The 19,447-nt window shown below is 46.8% G+C and overlaps 1 protein-coding gene across 6 annotated transcripts in view; it reads left to right on the plus strand.

Annotated features, from left to right (window-relative positions):
• The window catches only part of LOC138569353 (uncharacterized), a 1,814,236-nt gene that overhangs the window by 1,630,717 nt on the left and 164,072 nt on the right, over positions 1–19,447 (plus strand). For all 6 annotated transcript variants that reach the window (XM_069647265.1, XM_069647261.1, XM_069647266.1 and 3 more), the window contains one exon: positions 9,288–9,330. In XM_069647265.1, the coding sequence (XP_069503366.1) occupies positions 9,288–9,330 (43 nt within the window). The remainder of the gene's footprint in view (positions 1–9,287; positions 9,331–19,447) is intronic.

A 19,447-nucleotide genomic window follows, 5' to 3' on the forward strand; every position in this document is an offset into this window, starting at 1 on the left:
GCCATCCCACCAGGATTCAACATTCTTAGGAACGATAGACCTAATGCTCAGGGAGGTGGTGTGGCCATAATAGCCAAAACCAACGTGCAAATTAGGCCCTACCCCCTCAAAGCAATAGAAGGACACAAACTTCTCCTAGCCAAAATTACATCCAACCCAAAAACAACAACCAAAATTCTGGTTATCTACAGGATTTAGATATCCCTCTTCTCCTAACTCCTTACATTAAACCCAATGTCAGATACATCATCCTTCGTGACATCAATTTAGGATTTAATGATGAGCAAGATCACAAAGCAGATGCCTTCCAAGCTGCCCTCAAAGTCATGAACCTCTCACAACTAGTCAGTGCTCCTACCCACAAGGGCAGAATACTCGATTGGATACTCGCTCTAAACTCCCAGGTATCAATCGACTCTATTGTACCTCTCGATTGGACTGATCACCACATTATCAGTTTTACACTAATCAATAATCAGATATGTTTTCCTACGCCCAAGATAGTGACACTTATGAAACAAGAAACATCCGGAAGCTAACAGCAGACAACCTCTCCTCGATCATAAGAGCAGCCTTATTAACTAACACCTTAACGAGTGACAACCCTAGTTTCCTTGCAGACATTTACTGCAAGTGCCTTACAACTACCATTGGCACACTAGCGCCCATTACAACCAAAACACGACGTGCAGACAAACATACGAGTTTCTGGTTCAATGATGAACTAGTATCGCTCAGGCGCACAAAAAAAAATCATTAGAACACATCCACAAAAAAACTCTTACAACAGACTCGGCCAATTCATTCCTAGCAGCCAATAAAATATACAATGCAGCAATTATAACTCATAGAGCTAACACATTTAATACTCGCATTAGCAATGCTGCCTCGAACTCCAAAGAGCTGTTCACAATCCTCAGAGGATTGGAAAAATCCGATCCCAGCTACCACGCCGGTTAACTCCAGCAAAGCCTGGCGTACCACCATTCAGAACGCGCTAGCCTCTAAAATTCAATTACTACAAATAAAAATCACCACAAAAAGAGAGCTTCGGGCCAACAAAAACATACCTCCCACTACTGTTGACATAACCAATGTCATTGTGCTATTCCATTTCACTCCCGTTACTCAAGGTCTAGTGTTAGACACTATATCTAAACTAAAAGCCTCTAATTGCAAAGGGGCTCATTTCCCAGCCCACTTAGTCAAACTATGTGCCCCCACACTCGCCCCCATCATTATTAACTTTGTTAACGCCTCGTTCAACATGAATACGGTCCCAGCCAGTATAAAAAAAAACATCCCTGGACTCCACAGTTCCCACGAACTACCGACCAATAACCACGGTCCCGTTCCTGCTGAAGATAATCAATAAAATTGCTTGCACCCAAATTCAGTCCCATTTCGAACAAAACCAGCTCTTAGGAGCTAGACAATCTGGATTTCGACCCAATCACGGCACCGAAAAGGCACTTCTCGACCTGAAAATCCAGATGGACTCCATAAGAGATGCAGGCAAACTATGCATTCTCTTGCTGCTAGACTTGTCTGCCGCATTCGATCTAGTGGACCATGACAAACTCTGCACCACACTAGCAAATGATTTCAGATTTTCAAGGGAGGCCACCCTCTCAGTGAAATCTTTTCTAGCCGATCGTACTTCCAGAGTCTCCATTGGTAAAGAGGCAGCCGATCCCATCCCAGTACCCATAGGAGTACCACAAGGATCATGTCTATCGCCCACCCTTTACAATGCGTACACTAAGATCCTATTTGCGGCACTGAATGCCATTGGTGTCCTCTACATCACAGGGAACTACCACCAGGACATTATAACCATTAACAAAATGTATGCAATAATACAAAACTGGATGGCTCTTAACAGCCTTTGTCTCAACGATGAGAAAACTGAGATTCTCATTCTGGGCTCCCCAACTAAAATCAACGCTCTCCACTCAGATTATACATCAATCAACATTGATGGAACTCCTATTCCAGTACTTAAACAGGTAAAAACGTTAGGTGTCCACTTAGATGCAAACCTAACCATGACTAAACATGCAAACGCCTTATCCTCAGCTACCTCCTACACCTCCAAATGAATTGCCTTAAGTCGCAAGTTACTCATGCCTAATAATTGCACTACCCTAGCCAGGGCTCTGATATTGTCCAAGCTGGACTACTGCAATGTACTCCTGCAAGGCACCTCTAACACCAACCTGGCCAAACTAACAGAACACTTAGATGTAACCAAAACTCTCCTCGTGGTCCTGCGCTACAAATGTTCCAGAGCAGCGGGAAGCAGCTTCCCATTAATGGCCCGGAAATACTGGAACACACGCCCTACTACCATAAAAAATGAAGCATCTTTCCAGTGCTTCAAAAAGGTACTAAAAGCCTGGCTATTCAACCAATTCTAGCCAGTTGCTACCTAGCCAATACCAGTCGGTCACCCTCCTCCCTAGATAGACACCAATGATATGAGGACCTGTACCCCGAATATTTAAATATGTAATTGTGTGATGTAACGATAACTAATGCTTCTAAAATATGTAATTTCTTTTATAATTATCTTTGCAAAAGAATGTACTGTGAATGCTACCCAATTATGGTATTATTGCAGCATTGTTTTAACATTGATTTTAAAAAGGCTGATTTAATACTATTTTACTGTTTATGCTGATGAGTTTCATTTTTGTGAATTGAACCTGAATATATTTGTAGTTTAAAATCTCCTCGGGCCGTGCAGTCAAATTGTGTTGTGAGCTTTGCTGACCTCCTTTTACTAAAAGGCTGCCACGTGTCATTCTGAGATAGAAATACAAGTCCCAGCGGACTTGTAGTTCTCTGACCATTTATTTTCCCATGACAGGCGCGTTGGTGACGGTCTGATATGGTCAGATAAAGGTTCAGGAAGGTTTGGGTCGTGTTCTTTCCCTCTTCCTTGACATGGGACTTATAGAAAACTTGGACTTATTCAAACTTGCACAGGAGAGCTTGCGGTTGAGAATGGAACGTATACGAATTGATACGTTGGCCCGCATTGCATTACTCAACGCTCAGAGCACGGGTAAGAATGTCGAGCAAACAATAAATGCTGAACCATCTTTGCTGCTTACGACTAACACTCCGATAAGACACCCCCTTCACTATAGAAAGCACAAAACATCATGGATGTAATACCACGATCCACAATAGACAAGGGGTAATTACCAAACCCAAGGGGAATGTCATCAACCATCCCAGAACAGGGAAAAAGATTCTACTAAAGACTTACGGTACCTGTGACAGTGTAAATACCATCTATGGTATCAAATGCCCATGTGGCAAGTTCTACGTAGGTCAATCCACCGGAATGGCCAAAACTAGGTGGAATGAACATCGGTCATGCATCCGCAATGCAAACATGAACTCAGCTGTAGCCCGACATTGGGTTGACAATGGACACAATCTGACCCAGAGGAGACTCGTGATTTTAGAGACACTTACGAAAAACAGTCCCCATGAAGACTTGAACCAACGTCTAAATCGTAGAGAGACATTCTGGATCGACAAGCTAAGTAGCTTGACCCCCAATGGCATCAATGAAGAGATCAACTACCACTGTTTTTTATGATCCTAACATTTGTCCAATACGTTCTTGACTGCTGGCACTATTTTCTGTATGTCATGCCTGAGTGTTAGTATCTGTACTGTACGATTATCCTTGTACCCGAAGAGTAATCCCCTTTATGAACCAGGATGACACTGCTCTTCACACTATATTTGTGAATGATTACTACGATGTGTAACTGTATCCAAGCAATGGAACTCTGCTGTATCTCTTGGACATACGTCCTGACCCTAAGCACTACCATGAACATGACATTAATGTTCAACTGTATTGCAGCAATGGAACCCTGATGGACCTCCCGGACAGACTGTCTGGGACGCAAGGTGCCATCTTAGGATGACACCACCACCAGCAGGGTTGATTACATGCAGATGCGTAGATTTTGCAATAATTATACATTAGTTTGAGTTTACTCGCAATGTAGCTATTTTAGGACCCTCGCCGTGAGGAGAGGGACACCATTTAAGAATACATCACCAGTCGATAGTGTTTGTATCGGCAGCTTCATAACCACACATACCGATCCATATATTCTGCATGGTTTGGATCATGTACTAGGTCCCTTTTTCCATATGATGCTGCTTTTCTATTCATCACAGTATTTTTTCTATTTTCATTATAGTACAACTTTTTTTTAAATTTCAGATTTTTCAGTGACCACAATTCCGCCTGGGTAGAGATGAGGTATGTTAAATATGTGGATCATTGCAATTCAAGCCCACTGGCCTGATTGCAGTGTCTTTACTTCGACCGCGTGCTCCTCGCGGATGCTTCGCGGTCACGTGTCTTTAAAAAGAAGCGTTGCCTTGGCGACGCCTTGATACGATAGCCTCAGATGTACGCGAGCCGGTTACAGGAGAACGCCTGTTCCTTGCGACTCGTAGGGTAAGTTTGCATTACTGCTAGAATTTTGTCTCTATATACGGATCAGACCCGTTTTTGCAACTATATACACCTTTTTGATTTCAGCCCATCTCCTGGAGGCTGCGCTTCAACGCTGACTCCTTGTAGACAGTTTGAACATTCGAAGGCTTCTTTAAGCCACACACGCCATATACTGTGCTTACAACCCGCCTCAGGTAAAATGCTCTCCGTGAATGCTCGCTGCATTCACTTTACATATTGTTTAATGGTATTTATCTGCATCCAACAGGGCCTCATTACCCTTTTTTTCTTTTTTCCTCGTTTACCATCTACGTACCTCTACAATCACAACAATATGGTATGTTGATTATATTATGTCACTATTGTTTGGTTTGATTATGTACTATCTATTGATTGTATGTATATTGCTTATAGACCTGCCCTGATGAAGGAAATATTATTCCGAAATGCATTGGCAATTTTTATGGTCTGATTGAAAAAACATATATGGCGGTTTCCTCCTCACTAAGAATATATTAGTGACTTTTCATCGCATGATATGTATATAATTTTTTTATTCAAATTCTTGGTGGATAAACCAATTTTGGAAAACAATTGAATCTCAAGACTACCATTATTTTCTATTAAAAATAATTTTTACTTTTGAAAGCAACTTCGAATAGATTCAACTACCTCCACACCCTGCTGGGGTGCTTTTGAGAGCGGCTGTGTGACCTTGCTTTCCACTTGGTCTTCTGCTTCACATAATTACCAAACCCACCCAGGAGGGGGGCTCCAAGAAACATGACTGCTTGACAAAGGTCAAGGGTCTAGATAAGAATAATACTGCTCATCGGCCACATGACCACCTTAATTGTTGCTTATTAAACACCCGCTCCATGGTAAAACATGCAACAGAAATTGCTGACATGATCTCCGAGAAGAAAGTGGATATCCTGTTTCTCACTGAGACTTGGATGACCCAAACTACTAGCCATGTGATACTGCTGGCTATTCCAGAAAGTCACACAATGCTTCATGTAGATCGTGTCACGGGGACAGGAGGGGGAGTTGCTATTATTTTTAAAAAGGATTTAAATATTGACGTGTCCAGTACCCTTGACCTGGAACATTGTTATGCTCTTCATGTCAAACTTAAAGCTAATCATGTGAAGTCTATAAGCTTCCTACTGCTGTACCGCCCCCCCCCCCAAACTCACTCTTAAGTTTGATGAACATTTACTGGCTAGTATTGGTAATATCTCCAAAGACACCTCAGCAGTTGTTGTCCCTGGGGGATATGAACCTATGAGACAATAACTCACAGGATATAAAAGCTAAGGACCTTAAAGCTTCACTTGAGGCCATTAGATTCCAACAATTAGTTAACAATCCCACCCAAAATGCTGGTAACATATTGGATTGGTTACTGACAAAAAACTAGGAAATTACCATCACCTCAATTTTAGATTGTGCATGGTCTGATCATCATCTGGTCACTTTTACCTGTCACATCACTAATAGACAAACTCGGTGCCCCACAAAATCTACACCTATAGGAACCTGGCGCAACAGAAAGGCAGTAACCAGTGAGGCTTTTAAAGAGAAGGTTAGTCCTCTCCTGCCCCCGCTACATCAGCACACATCCTTGGATTCCTTCACTCAGGCCTTTAGAAAGGCATCTAATCAAGCCTTTGATGAATTCCCCCCCTCCCCCTAAACCTAAAACAAGTAACAAATCCACCAACGTGAACAAGTGGTTCTCCAAGGATATTCTTGAAGCTAGAACAAATGAGCGTAAGGCCGAATGCCTTTGGAGAAAACACCAATATGTAGCATCACTAGCATCTTATAAGCTAGCTGCTAAGGATTACAAACCGACCATTTTTCGATCCAAAGCGGAACACTTTAATGCAAGGATTCAGCAAGCAAAATCCCTATCTAAGGAAATCTTTTCAATTCTTAAAGAACTGAAATATCCTCCAATTACACACCCAGCTCAAGAGAGCGATAAGTGGTGCCAAGAGATTCATGAAGGTTTCTCTGAAAAAACTAGTAAACATCAACAGGCTATTGAAACCCAAAAAAACTATGTTCTCATCACAAGTTAACTCACTTAACGTTTACCGTTAAGAATGATCTGCCAAATAGTCATTTAGATCTTTTCTCTTTCAAAAAGGTCTCAATTTTAGAGGTTTTGGAAGTGATTCATAAACTGAGGCCATCTTCCTGTCAGGGGGACATTTTCCCAGCCAAGGTATTCAAAGATTACGCAGGCACCATGGGTTGCACAATTTGTCAATCAATCTTGGAAGAATCCTGCTGATCTTAAGGAAGCATGGATTACTCCTCTTATAAAAAAGGAAAACCTGGATCCTTCTATTCCAGGCAACTTCAGGCTCATAACAAACGTGCCATTCCTGGTTAAATTATTGATAGGATTGCCTACATACAATACTAGAAGTTCATAGATACCAACGAAATCTTGGCTAATGAGCAATCCGGCTTTAGGGCCAAACATGGAACAGAGGCTGCGCTTCTGGATCTCCAGGCCAACATTGCTAGTACTGTTGAGAAAGGAAACACTGCCCTACTTATGCTACTTGAACTTTCCTCAGCTTTTGATCTTATAGACCATGATCTCTTGGCTGAGAGATTGAAATCCATTAGCAGCAATAAATTTGGTTTAAATCTTTCCTAGGTCCAAGAATGGCCACAGTCGTAAAGGGCAATTTCAGCTCCCTAAAAACACTGCTGACCTGTGGTGTACCGCAGGGTTCATGCCTGTCGCGTCTGCTCTTTAACATGTTCTCAAAACTCCTATGCGATATGCTTAAAGACCTGGGTGTTCAATTCACAAATTACACTGATGATATCCAGCTAGTCTTTGAATTGTCAGGTTCCTATGAAAAGGACGTGGAAAGAATTAACAAAGTGTTCAATGCTATCCAAAAGTGGACGGCAAACATCTCTTTGGCCCTAAATGAGGCAAAAACAGAACTCTTAATTCGTAGCACACATCAGAAAATAGGGAAACTAGATCAACAATACAAAAAAATCAAGATTAACAATAGCTTCATCTAAGTATCTAAGCATGTTAAGACCGTGGGCATTTTTATGGACTTGCTTCTCGTATAAGAGACAGGTCTCTTATCTTAAATCTACATGCACCTTTTACATCCATCTCATATGGCAAATTAGACCATATCTATCACAAAAGAATCTTGTGCTGATTGCAGGAGCTATAATTAACTCCAAACTGGACTTCTGCAATAGTCTCTTGATGGGTACCTCTAAGGCTAACATCAAGAGATTGCAGACCATTCAGAATGGTGCAGTTAGGGTGGTCTGGGGCTTGAGCCGGCTGGAGAAAACATCAGTTACCAGGTAAAAACCTCACTGGCTACCAGTTCAACAGTGAATAAAATTTAAATGCTCAGTTAGACAGGCATCTCTCCTAATTATCTCACTAAGAGACTAATTAAGGCCCCGGCTCAAAGAACTCTATGATCTAATGGAAAAAATAATCTGCAACAACCACGGAAAACCTTGGAAAGAGTTGGTGACACATAATTTACTCACTGGGCTCCGATGATTTGGAATGCTTTGCCATCTCCCATAAAAAAACAGCACGTCTCTTACCATCTTTAAGAAACTGCTTAAGACATAGCTGTTCGACGAAGGAGAAGTCTAATAGAATCTCTACCTTGTTCTCTTTGTAGTCTTGTGTTTTACGTTGTTTCTGTCTCTGTTGTGAGTGCTCTGAAGCCTATGGGCGACAGGGTGCTACATAAAAACATGGATGGATGGATAGGCAAGATGTGTGTAACTACGCTGTGATACCTCAGGATTTGGGCGTACAATAAATTAAATAAATAATCGGACTGGTAAGGATGTGCCTGTAGGTCTCAGAGCTCATACAAGTAGAGGGCAGGCTTCCTCCTCTGCTCTGCAACATGGAGTCTTTGTTTTTGCCATCTGCCAGGCATCAATGCGTGCTTCTTTGTACATGTTCGGAAAGCATTACTGCTTGGATTCTCTATCTAGTGAGAACCCTTGTCTTGGTAGAGCAGTTCTTCAGAGTTTTCTGGTTTAGGTGGTGTCCTTGCTATCCTCCCTCTTCCAGGTCTCTGTGCTGCTGTGGTCGTTTATCAAAGATGAGGAATCTGTCAGACGACGGAGGCTATTAGAATAATAAATTACTTACCTCTCAGTAATGTTCTTTTGTGTTTCTGATGGACGTTCCTCGCACAGATTCTTCATCACCCTCCTTAACTGCCCTTCTTGGTGGATAGCCAATACACCTTGGTTCTGCGTCTGTCACCATCAGAGTGGTATTGAAAAAGGGTGGACCTATGATCAGACAGGACAGCGCCTCGATTTGTACTGGCCCTGATACCCGCTGGCAGCAGCACATTTTTCAAAAAGTAGCTGTGATGGGGGAAATAATCAATGATGAGGAATCTGTTGGAGGTACGTCCATCAGGAAGAACATTACAGAGAGGTAAGTAATTTGTTCTTCAGTAGCATGAAGGGAATATTGACCTTCCAGAGAACATAATGGCAATCCAGTTGGTCTTTCTGCATCCTAGTACCTCATTTGTATCTTGAGAGTATCCCTAAAATGTTATATTGCATACTGCTTTTTTGATTTCTTAAACCTTGCAAGTGTCAAGGCACTTCTTTGCCAAGACCACAGATACAGAGAACAACTTACAGTTCCTAAGATTGAAGAAAATAGACCTATACGAAATTTGCAACATACCAATGTAGAGCCTGGACTCTGAACTGTTTTTACTTTCTTTTTTAGCCTTCCCTGGTCTCAGCAGATTGCACTCTTCCTTCAAAGCAGGGTAAGTCTACGTTCCATCTCGATGAATTACTAATATTCAAAATATGCTTACATTTGGAGATTCCTATTATAAAGCGCCCAAGTTGTATAAATGAATACAGGTGTGGATGGTGCCCGTTTAGTAATTTCTTCCTGATCTTGCTTACCAGTAGTTTTACCCATTCTAAGATAGTGCAAATAAGATACTACTTTAAAACAATTAAGATGATCAAGTGGTTGTCATTAGCCCAAGATGGCTGCACTTCAGTGATACTTTGCTATACGTTGCTTTAAATGTCAATACATCGCCACTCCTACAGCACATCTGTCAATCAAAACAAGGAGCAACCCCTGTTGTAGCTATTGGCCACCCTTGTGTCACTTTAAACCCTGGTAAGAGGTGACGAGAGAAAGCTGCATGTGAATCTCAAAACATGGACGGACTGCCTTGCAGGAACAGAAACCTGTGTCAGTGAAATGGGGACGAGGCAGAGAGATCCATTGAGTTCCATGGAGGAAGGGGGTGGGTGGGATGGCATTTGCCTTCCAGAAAAACAGTACTACAAATATCAAATATTTCCACTAGTCCAGGCTGTTCTTGGAATAACTGGATTGCAGCATCCAGAGGAAGAGGTCTTAAATCACCTGCTTCACTGCCAGATTCCTTCGGAAAACCCCTTAAGCAGATCAGGTGAATTTGTATAGCATTGTGCTCTTGTTTTCCATTAATCAAAGTTTCCACTGTCTAGGTCCTCATGGTCAAAACCACTGCCATGCACGACATCAACAATCAATCTTTTGGTTTTGGGTGTTTGAAAACAAGGTGAACCGAGACATTGTCGAACCTCGCTGGCAGTTTGAAAACCCATGTTGATTAACAGAGTCTGCTCTCAGGAGTCTCAAGTGATCAGGAGCTGAACAGGGAGATTGTAGTGGAGATCTTCTCCATGGAGGGTGTGGGGGGGGGTTTGGCCAGATTTTCATGTTTTGGGCCAGCCCAAACAGGAAGTTCATGATTTTCTGCTCCAGTGAGTACCCTGTGGGGTACACTTTGGGGGTTGCATTGGTGTGTACATGTTCTCCATTCCTGCAGATTCCTTAGTTGCAGTGGAAGGTGAAGGAGTTGAACAGCCATGATCTGTAGTGCTCCAGATTGGACACAGACCATGGTGACCAGTTGCTAAAATAGAATTCCTATTTTGTGGGATCCCATCGTCCTTTTTTTGCTGGTTGAAAGAACTTCTCCTGAACTCGCACTGCCATTGCAACCCTTTAATAGATCACCCTACATTGGTTTAAGGGAGTAGGTTAGTGGTAGCTGAGGTTTAGGTGTGGCTTCACCAAGGGTGCACACTATTTGACTGCACTTGTAGCCCAGTGACCCTTTGTGGTAGCCTTTGGGTCACAGTGCATTGTTTTTAAATCTTGCTCTCTGCCATTTTTTATTTTAAGCAAACACAAGGTGGCCTTTAAGGGGCTGTTCTCACCCCATGGGCTATTTGTGAGCCCTCATGCTAGCCTCCATATTGGTTTTAACTGGTTTTCACCACTCGTAAGTCCCTGCGTTCTCCCTCTCACTTCGTTTGGGGATGTTCTTGGCCGAGTGGCTTTTCTACTGACCAACCTGTATGGTTTGTCATTTGACCCTTTGCCTCAGCCCCCTGTAGTTATTGGTGGTCTGGCCTTTGGCCAGCCCCTTTTTGCAGTAGCATTGAGACCTGTATGGTCACTGCTTTCCTCTTCTGCTTTTTCCTGCTATAGGGAAGAAGCAGGCCTGCTTACTGTTGAGAAAGATTTTTCCCTTGGATTCCTGGTGTTTTTGACATTTTGTTCTGGTACGGCGGCTTGGGAATATCACCTTTTGGGTTTTTTGCCTCTGGAGGTCTAGTTCGGGATTCCTGAAGACTCCCACGTATGCTAGGTAAAGCGGTCCATGCTGGAACTGCTTTCTGGGCCATTTGCTGCTGCATCCCTCCCACCAAGATCTTCCGCTTGAAGATACGTCACTGCCATTACCCAGAAGGGTGCTAAAGCTCTAACATCCTGCCTGGTCTTCTTGGTAGGATTTTCAAAAATGTGCCTCTGGTCCCTATGGTCCCTATCCTGGGACTGTTTTCTGATGAGCTGCCTGCCTTCTTTGTCCACCAAGCCGCCGGCAGCCATCTTTGTAGGTTTCCTTGCCTTCCCTGAGTCTTTCTTTCTGAAATCTTCACTTCAGACTTGAAGGTTGATGCTGTGGGAAGGTCCGTTGTTTCTTTTCGTCTGGACCGACGCTGTCTCATGGCGCAAGCTCCTGGGCACCGAATTCTGAAATCTGCTGATGCGAGTACTGCTCTCTGGGTCCTGGGATTGGCGATTAATAGTGATGCTCACCTTCAGGGGTCCTTCTGGTGTGGGGTCGAGATTCTTTGGAAACAAGTCTCAACTGGATTTCCCATTGTCGTCTAGTTTGGGGTCATCCTGCACTGCTGCATCTTTCTCTGGGGCTCCTGGTTCATCCTCCAACCTCTGGTTCCCTTGAGTGAGGTCTCCTTTAATCTTCCCTGGGATTGTTTTCCATGGAATCTGCACCTGTAGGGTAGCACTGACGTACCCATATTAAAGCGGATGACCCATTTACTGTAATAGCATTGATTCCTATGGAACTTTCAACCTTACCTGGAACCCTCCATATGTCACTCTGGGGGTACTCACTTGTCCCTGACATACTCTTACTTCCCGTCCCCTTTCCTCCATACTGTATGGGCGTCCCTCACGTGGGACGGGAGATAGAACCTTTTTCACCAGAGAAATCGTCTTCCCCTTTAAATTTAGAGGCGCGCTGGGGCGTGGCCCTGGGAGCACACGCTCACCTGACTCCGCCCACCGGCGCCACTCCTCAGTCCCCTTTTCCGTGTCGATGGGAATGGGCCAATTTCACCAGTGCTCCTGGGTTTGACTTTGGCCATGTAATACCACGCGCTCTTCCCCGGATATTCTTCTATCTTTTTCTTTTCAATTAGGTACTTGGTCCTCCGACGCCACGCTCCTCCCCGGCGCATGTCGACTTCAACGGACTTCAGCAGGTGTCCAGCCTGCGAGAGGCTCTTCCCTACATCAGACCCCCATGCATGCCCTTTGCCTCCGCTAGCTTGGCCCTGACCACGGCTGGGAAAGTTGTTCCGCGTGCAACGCTCTGGCCCCACATGCTGTGAAGAACAGGTTAGCTAGGTGGAGGGAGCTCTTCCAGAAGTCTCCTCCGGAGGACCTAAAGGATTTCATCAAACATCGCTCAAGGCCTAAGGTAAAGCCTATATTTACCATTGCACCGCATAAAGACGACTCCTTCCCAAAGAAGCACCCAACCAGGAGGAACCCTTCGGATTCTAGCACCAGCACATGTACCGAGGCTAGTCCAGCTACCGGCAGAGGGGTCTCCGGATGCTTCTGGTGTCAGTGCTCGGGCTTATGCCTGAGGCGCTATGCCCTAGTACCGGCATCATGTCCAAGGGGGCGCCTTCATGCAGCACTAGCAGTCCTGCCGAGGGCAATACACCTTCCAGGTCACGACCTGAGGTGTGGGATAGGCCTTATGTTCCAACACTAAGCGTCTTGGACGGGGCTGGTTCCAGGCGTTCTCCACATCTCCTCCGCACTTATGAGCACACTCCATGACCTGGGGTTTACTATCGATCTCAAGAAGTCTCAGCTGCAACCCGCACGGAGCCCGACCTTCCTGGGCCTCATCTGGGACACCAGCTCCGAGAGAGTCTTTCCCTCGGAGGACAAGAGAGCCACTGCTCACTTCCTCTCCAGGTCGGTGACCTCTGCCTGGTGGTACCAACACCTGCAGGGTATTATGGTGGCAGTCTTTTTGTCCATACGCCACACAAGACTCAAGATGAGGAGATTACAGCTGCACTTCGCAGCCTCATGGAATCAGGAGAAGGGCTCCCAAGTGGAGCCTGTCGACATTCCTACATCTCTCCACGCATACCTCACGTGGTGGTCTGCGGATGGCAACCTGCGGCATGGCAAGCCATTCCGGCAGCCTCTCCTGCAGGTAACCGCCACTATGGACTCCTCGTAGAAGGCTAGTGAGCCACGCTGGACAGGCACAGCGTCCATGGAGTCTGGACTCAGCAGGAACAGGAGTCCCACATCAACTGGGTAGAATTGAAGTCCATATGACCTGCCCTCAAGGCCTTCCTCCCTCTGATAGAGGGCAAGACAGTACTTATCCAGACGGACAACTCCAGCAGCATGTACTATGTCAACAAGCAGGCGGGGTATCAGATCCCCTCTGCTGTGCAACCTAGCTGTCAGCATGTGGAAATGGGCTCTGGAGAACAATATTTACCTCACTGCTGTTCACCTCCCGGGGGAGTCCAACTTGAAGGTGGACAGGCTCCGCATACTGAGGGTGGACGATTACGAGTGGCAATCGAACAATCTGGTACTGAAGGAGATTTTCCTTAGGTAGCGGCAAACCCAAGTGGATCTGTTTGGAAAACAGGAAATGCCAGCACTTCGCCTCCTAGCAGGGACAGGGCTTGGGCTCCCTGGGTGTGATGCATTCCAGATACAATGAAACTACATGACAGCATACGCCTTGCTGCCTACACCCCTGGTACACAGGGTGATCTGCAGAATAAAGGAATCTTGTCACCTCAGAATCATTCTGATTGCTCCTTGGTAGCCGGCGAGACCGTGGCTCTCCGAGCTGCTTAGCCTATCAGACAGGCCTCCCATTCACCTACGGCTGGGCCCAGCTCCTGCCCTGACCCAGCATGGGGGCAGGGTACTCCACCCCGCTCCTCACAAGCTAGCCCTTGCAGAGTGGTTCCTGAGTAGGTCACACTGAAACACTTGAACCTATCTCAGGCTAACCTAGAGATCATCCAGGGTTCCAGAAGCAAAGCTACCGGGAGCCAATATACGAGCAAATGGTCCAGATTCTGTCATTGGGCCGACTCTAAGGAGATCGACCCACTTTAGTGCACGTTGGAAGACGCACTTCCCTTCTCGGCACACCTCGCCAACTCCGTAGTTCAGGTGGACACATGCTGCACCCATCTGGCAGCCATAGGAGCCTACAGACATCCAGAGGAAGCTCTCTTCTCCTCTGCTAAACCGGTGGTCAGACGGCATCTGGCGGGCATCCACAGGCTCTACCCGCCTATATGAAGCCGCACCCTGTGTGGGATATCAATGTAATCTTGGGCATCTTGGCACACAAACCTTTCTAGCCAATGACATCCGCGGACATCAGGCTGGTCACCCTAAAGACAGCACAGCTCGTAGGCCTCGCCTCCGCTCGCAGAGTCAACAAAATGTAGGCTCTGGTAGCATCAGAGCCCTACACTACCTTTCACAAGGACAACTGGTCCTCCGGACGCACCCTGCGTTCCTACCCAAGGTGACCACCTCCTTCCATCTAAACGAGGAATAGTCTTACTCACCTTCGCCGACCCCAAGTATGCGCCTAGGACCAAGGACCTGTCAAGGTAGTATTTTAGCACACGTCTGACATCCAGACTGTTCAAATCCCTCTTAGGCGCATGGATATGATATGGCATTTATAACGTCCCTATACATAAGTGTTTCAAGGCGCGACCAGAGTCAAGGTAGGGGGATCAGAGGGAAGGCGGAGACAGCAATCCTACTAGGCCAGTTGTCACTCAGATTGTGCATGAGGAGGGGATAGTGCAGTACATGGGATATTAGAAAATTAACAATAAGTAAAAGTGCGGCCAGCTGGTGGCAAGTGCAATGCTAAATGCAGACATCAGGTATCAAGTGTTGGTATTGGGACTGTAGGGATACAGAAAACAGTCCCCAAGTGCGGGGGATTGCCAGGCGGCAGTGCACTTGTGCGACTGGCGGGGGAGGGGACCTGCGCCCGAGGTCAGAGGGTGACCAGGTAACCAGTGCAGTGTCAGTTTCAGCTAGGAAATTCAGCAGGAGAGAGTAGGAGAGAAAGCAGAAGCAAAGAGGTTTTGAGGTTCTTCCAGAACCGGAGATGGTTCTCCTCAAATTTCAGGGAGGCTGTTCCAGAAGGAGACCCCAGCCGAAGAGAGATCTACCACCAACTCGTTGGGTGGAGAAGCGACTGACCCTGAGGGAGTTGGAGGCGGATGAGCGAAGAGTACGAGAAGGAAGATATTTAGGAAGAGGGAGTTGAAGGTATTGAGGCCCCAGGCCCCAGAAGGCCTTGTGGACAATGCAGAGGGTTTTGAACCTAATTCTCTCAGCCACTGGGAGCCAGTGCAGAGATTTCAGTCCTGGAGAGATCCGATCCCTGGGCTTTAGGCCAAGGACAAGTCTTGCAGTCCTGTTCTGGATGATTTGCAGAGGGCAGAGAGTAGAAGCAGGCAGATTTAGAAAGGGGCTGTTGCAATAGTCCAGCCTAGAGAGAACCAGAGCTCTGAAGACAGTGAGTTTCTGGGGGAAGGAGAGGAAAGGAAGAATACCTCTGGGGAGGTGCAGCTGGTAGTGGGACTTCTTAGAGACGTCCGAGATGTGAGGAGAGGAGAGGAGAGTGTGGAGTTCAAGATGACCCCGAGGTTTTTAGCCTCACAGGTGGAAGCATGAAGAGGGCCAAGAGAGGCCGGCCAGAGAGGTACAGAAAAAGGAGGGAGCGGGTGTGCCGATGAGGAGAATCTCACTCTTACTGGCATTAAGGCAGAGATCATTGGCGGCACACCACTCTTGGATGGTGAACAGTCAGAAATGAGAGAGGGAAAGTAGATGGCTGAAGATAGCTTGAAAATGAGCTGAGTGTCATCCGCATAGCACTGGAAGTTGGGGCAGAGAGCGGCAATGCGGTAGGCAAGAAGTGCCAGGTATTGGGTGAACAGCCAGGGAGAGAGGTTAGACCCCTGGGGAACACCACAGGTAGAGATTGAGATAGAGGTGAGGAAGGACCCAAGTTGAACCTGGGAGGGTTGCTCAGAGAGGGCCTGACCGGTGATACCCAGCTTATCACGGAGACGGTTGAGCAGGCTGGCATGATTGACCGTGTCAAAGGCAGAGGAGAGATCAAGTAAGATGAGGACACACGGGGTGTTGGAATCAAGGTTGGAGAGCAGGTCTTCACGGATGTTCAGAAGAGCATTTTCGGTACTTCTGGCAGCTCTGAAGCTAGACTGATGATCATGGAGACAACAACAGATTCAGTGTGAGCTGGCAGATGGCCAGGTTTTCCAGGGGTTTGCCAAGGAAAGGGAGTGATGGAGATTGGGCGATAGTTAGCTAGGCAGGACGGGTCGGCAGAGGGTTTCTTAAGAAGATGGTGCACAAGGGAGTGCTTCAGGGAGGAGGGGAAGACCCCACTGGTGAAGGAGTGGTTGCAGAAGTCAGCCGGAGCAGGATCCAGGGAGTAAATGTGGACCTTGATGGTTTTGGAGGAACAGGGATTAACCTGTTTTGACAAGACTTTCATAGATTGGATTTGTCTAGAAACCTTGTCTGAGGAGAACAGGGGAAAGGCAGAGAAGAAAGGGGGTGGGGGGGAGAGGTGGCCAAAGAAGCGCCAGAGGAAGAGCAGGGAGTAGAGGGAGGAAGGGGAGAGGAGGAGAGAGAGGACAGAATGTCCTGAGTTTTAGAGATGAAATGTGAAGCCAGTGCCGTGCAGAGGGCCTGAGGAAGGGACAGGAGTGGTAGAAACTGCAGCAGAATTGGCCAGTTCCTTGCAGATTTTAAAGAGTCCAGCCAAGTTGTTGGATGCCGCAGAGACGCAGGCTTGGATGTGAGCTCTCTTCTTGGTGAGGACAGAGAGCCCGTATTGCCTTTGGAGCAGGCGGCAGGCCAGTTTGTCAGAGGATGTACCAGAACCACACCATTTCCTCTCAGCCACCCTGCATTTGCGTTTGAGCATGACAAGGTTTGAGTCGTGCCAGGAGTGGAGAGGAGACCCTCCTTAAGCAAACAGGTTTCAGGCTTTGGGCTTCAGGCGGATCCTCATGACAGGGGCAAGAACATTGAAAGTATCAGATCTAGCCAAATGCAGCATGGAAAGGGTTGTGTCAGGGTGTGAGTCAGACAAAGGGGGTGGGTGGGGTGGGAAAGTGGCGGCAAAAGCCTCAACTGACACGCGCTTCATGGGTCAGATGACCGAGAATGTGGGTGGCAGTGCAGGAGTTGGCTTGGCCTGAGGGGGTAGAGAGGGTGATCGCGGAGGAAAAGAGAAAGTGAAAATGATCACTCCAGGAGAGAGGAGTGGTGAGAGGGATAGAAAGGGGAAGGTCTGAGGAGGTCAGAACATCCAGAGCGTGCCCTGCAGAGTAGGTCGGGTTAGAGAGGAGAATAGAGAGTGAGAGCGAGTCGCAGAGGTCGCAGAAGAGTCCAGAGGAAGGGCAGGAAGCATCCAGGTGGATGTTGAAGACACCAAGAAGGAGTTGTTGAGTGGTCGAGACCAGGAGGGAAGAGGAGATGTCCGCCCACTCAGAGAGGAAGGAGGAGATCTGACCAGGTGGCCGATAGATAGTAGCCACATTAAGGGAATGGCTAGGAGAGCGAGAACCTGCAGACGAGGCATTTGAAAGAGTAGTAGGCATGCTTAGGAATGACACAGGCAGGAATCCACTCTGGGAAGATGAGGGCTATACCCCCACTGGAATGGTTGGACCTGGGCACGGAGAGGATCTTGTAACCGTCAGGGAGGAGAGTGTCAAAGCTTGTGACAGCGTTGGCCGTGAACCATGTCTCGATGAGACCGAGGACATCAAGGTCCAGTTGCTCCAGATGTCGTAGGAGTGTTTGACAGCTGAGTGATAGTTTAGAGTGGCAATATGGAGAAGGTTGCCATCCTTGAAAAACTTCCGGGGAGGGGTACAAATCAGAGGTATGCCAGGCGGAGGTGTAGAAGAAGCCTGAGGGGGGTGGCAGAAAAGGAAGGAGGAGAGGGCAAGGTGGCCAAGGAGGAGGCAGCAGGGATCTGCCCTCTATCAATTTTGGTGGTTCAAGGCCTGGCTATCGGTCCCGGCCATCAAGGAGGCCTATGAGGAGCAGCACAAAACTGTGCCGGACAATTTGCATGCTCATGAGTGCGTTCAGAGTCAAAGCCACGGCCATCGCGGTCCAACGGCATGTGCTGTGGCAGGTCATCAGCAGGGCGGCTACCTGGGCCACCCCTTCGGCTTTCTGTAAGCACTACTGTTTGGACTCTGCCTCTAGATCAGATGCGGCTTTTGGGCAGGCGGTTCTAAGAAACCTGTTTGCTTAAGGAGGGTCTCCTCTCCACCCTGGAGCTACATTCAGTTGTAATCGCCCATACAGCATGGAGGAAAGGGGACGGGAAGTAAGAGTAATTAATAGTTACTCACCCTAGTGACTAACGTACTCTTAGTCCATAGTCCTCTTTCCTCCATACGTCCCACCATCCTTCCCCCCCCCCCCCTAATAATAGTGGCGCAGGTGGGCGGAATCCGGCGAGCGCATGCTCCCAGGGCCGCGCCTCTAAATTTAAGGGGGAAGAAGATTTTTCTGGTTAAAAGGGGTTCCGTCTCTCGTCCCTCACGAGGGACGCCCATACAGTATGGAGGAAAGGGTACTATGGGCTAAGAGTACGTTAGTCACTACAGTGAGTAACTATTAATTTCTGCCCTGTTCCCACAACTGTTCTGTGAGCTCTTGACCAAGAACTAGAATTGTAGTACTTACCTCTGGTTTTAAATACACTTTTAAAACTCCTGCTGTGCATTTCTCCGATTGGTGAATGTGTTATAACACAAACACATTTTTGGTGACTGTAAATATTTTTCCATCTACTGTATTTCTCAGGTAAATATTGCTAAAATGTATTAATTCTTCAATGCCTTTGGCTATGTTTTTTGAGATGTTTCCTACCCTCTGTGGCTGAGTAGCTTGTGCCTTGTGTGAATTAGTATTATTAGGTTCCAAATTAATGTGGAGAGGTTATATAGGCCTTGGGGATTCTTTTAGAATATTTTTCCTGTTTGCTAAAATGACTACTCCCTTTTTTCTCCCATTCCCTACTTATATGTGTTGGGGGCTGACCGCCAGGCCGGTGGCCTTCCATATGGAGCATTGGTGGGTTGACTCTATAGTACCCTGTACTATATTGTTCTGGCCCACAGGGGGCTTTTCCTGGTTCCGGTGTCGTCCTCTCCCTGTTGATTTTGTTGGGTGCCTACCTG

The sequence above is a fragment of the Ambystoma mexicanum genome, chromosome 2q, assembly GCF_040938575.1.
Source record: "Ambystoma mexicanum isolate Mex_15411 chromosome 2q, UKY_AmexF1_1, whole genome shotgun sequence".
Lineage (NCBI taxonomy): Eukaryota > Metazoa > Chordata > Amphibia > Caudata > Ambystomatidae > Ambystoma > Ambystoma mexicanum.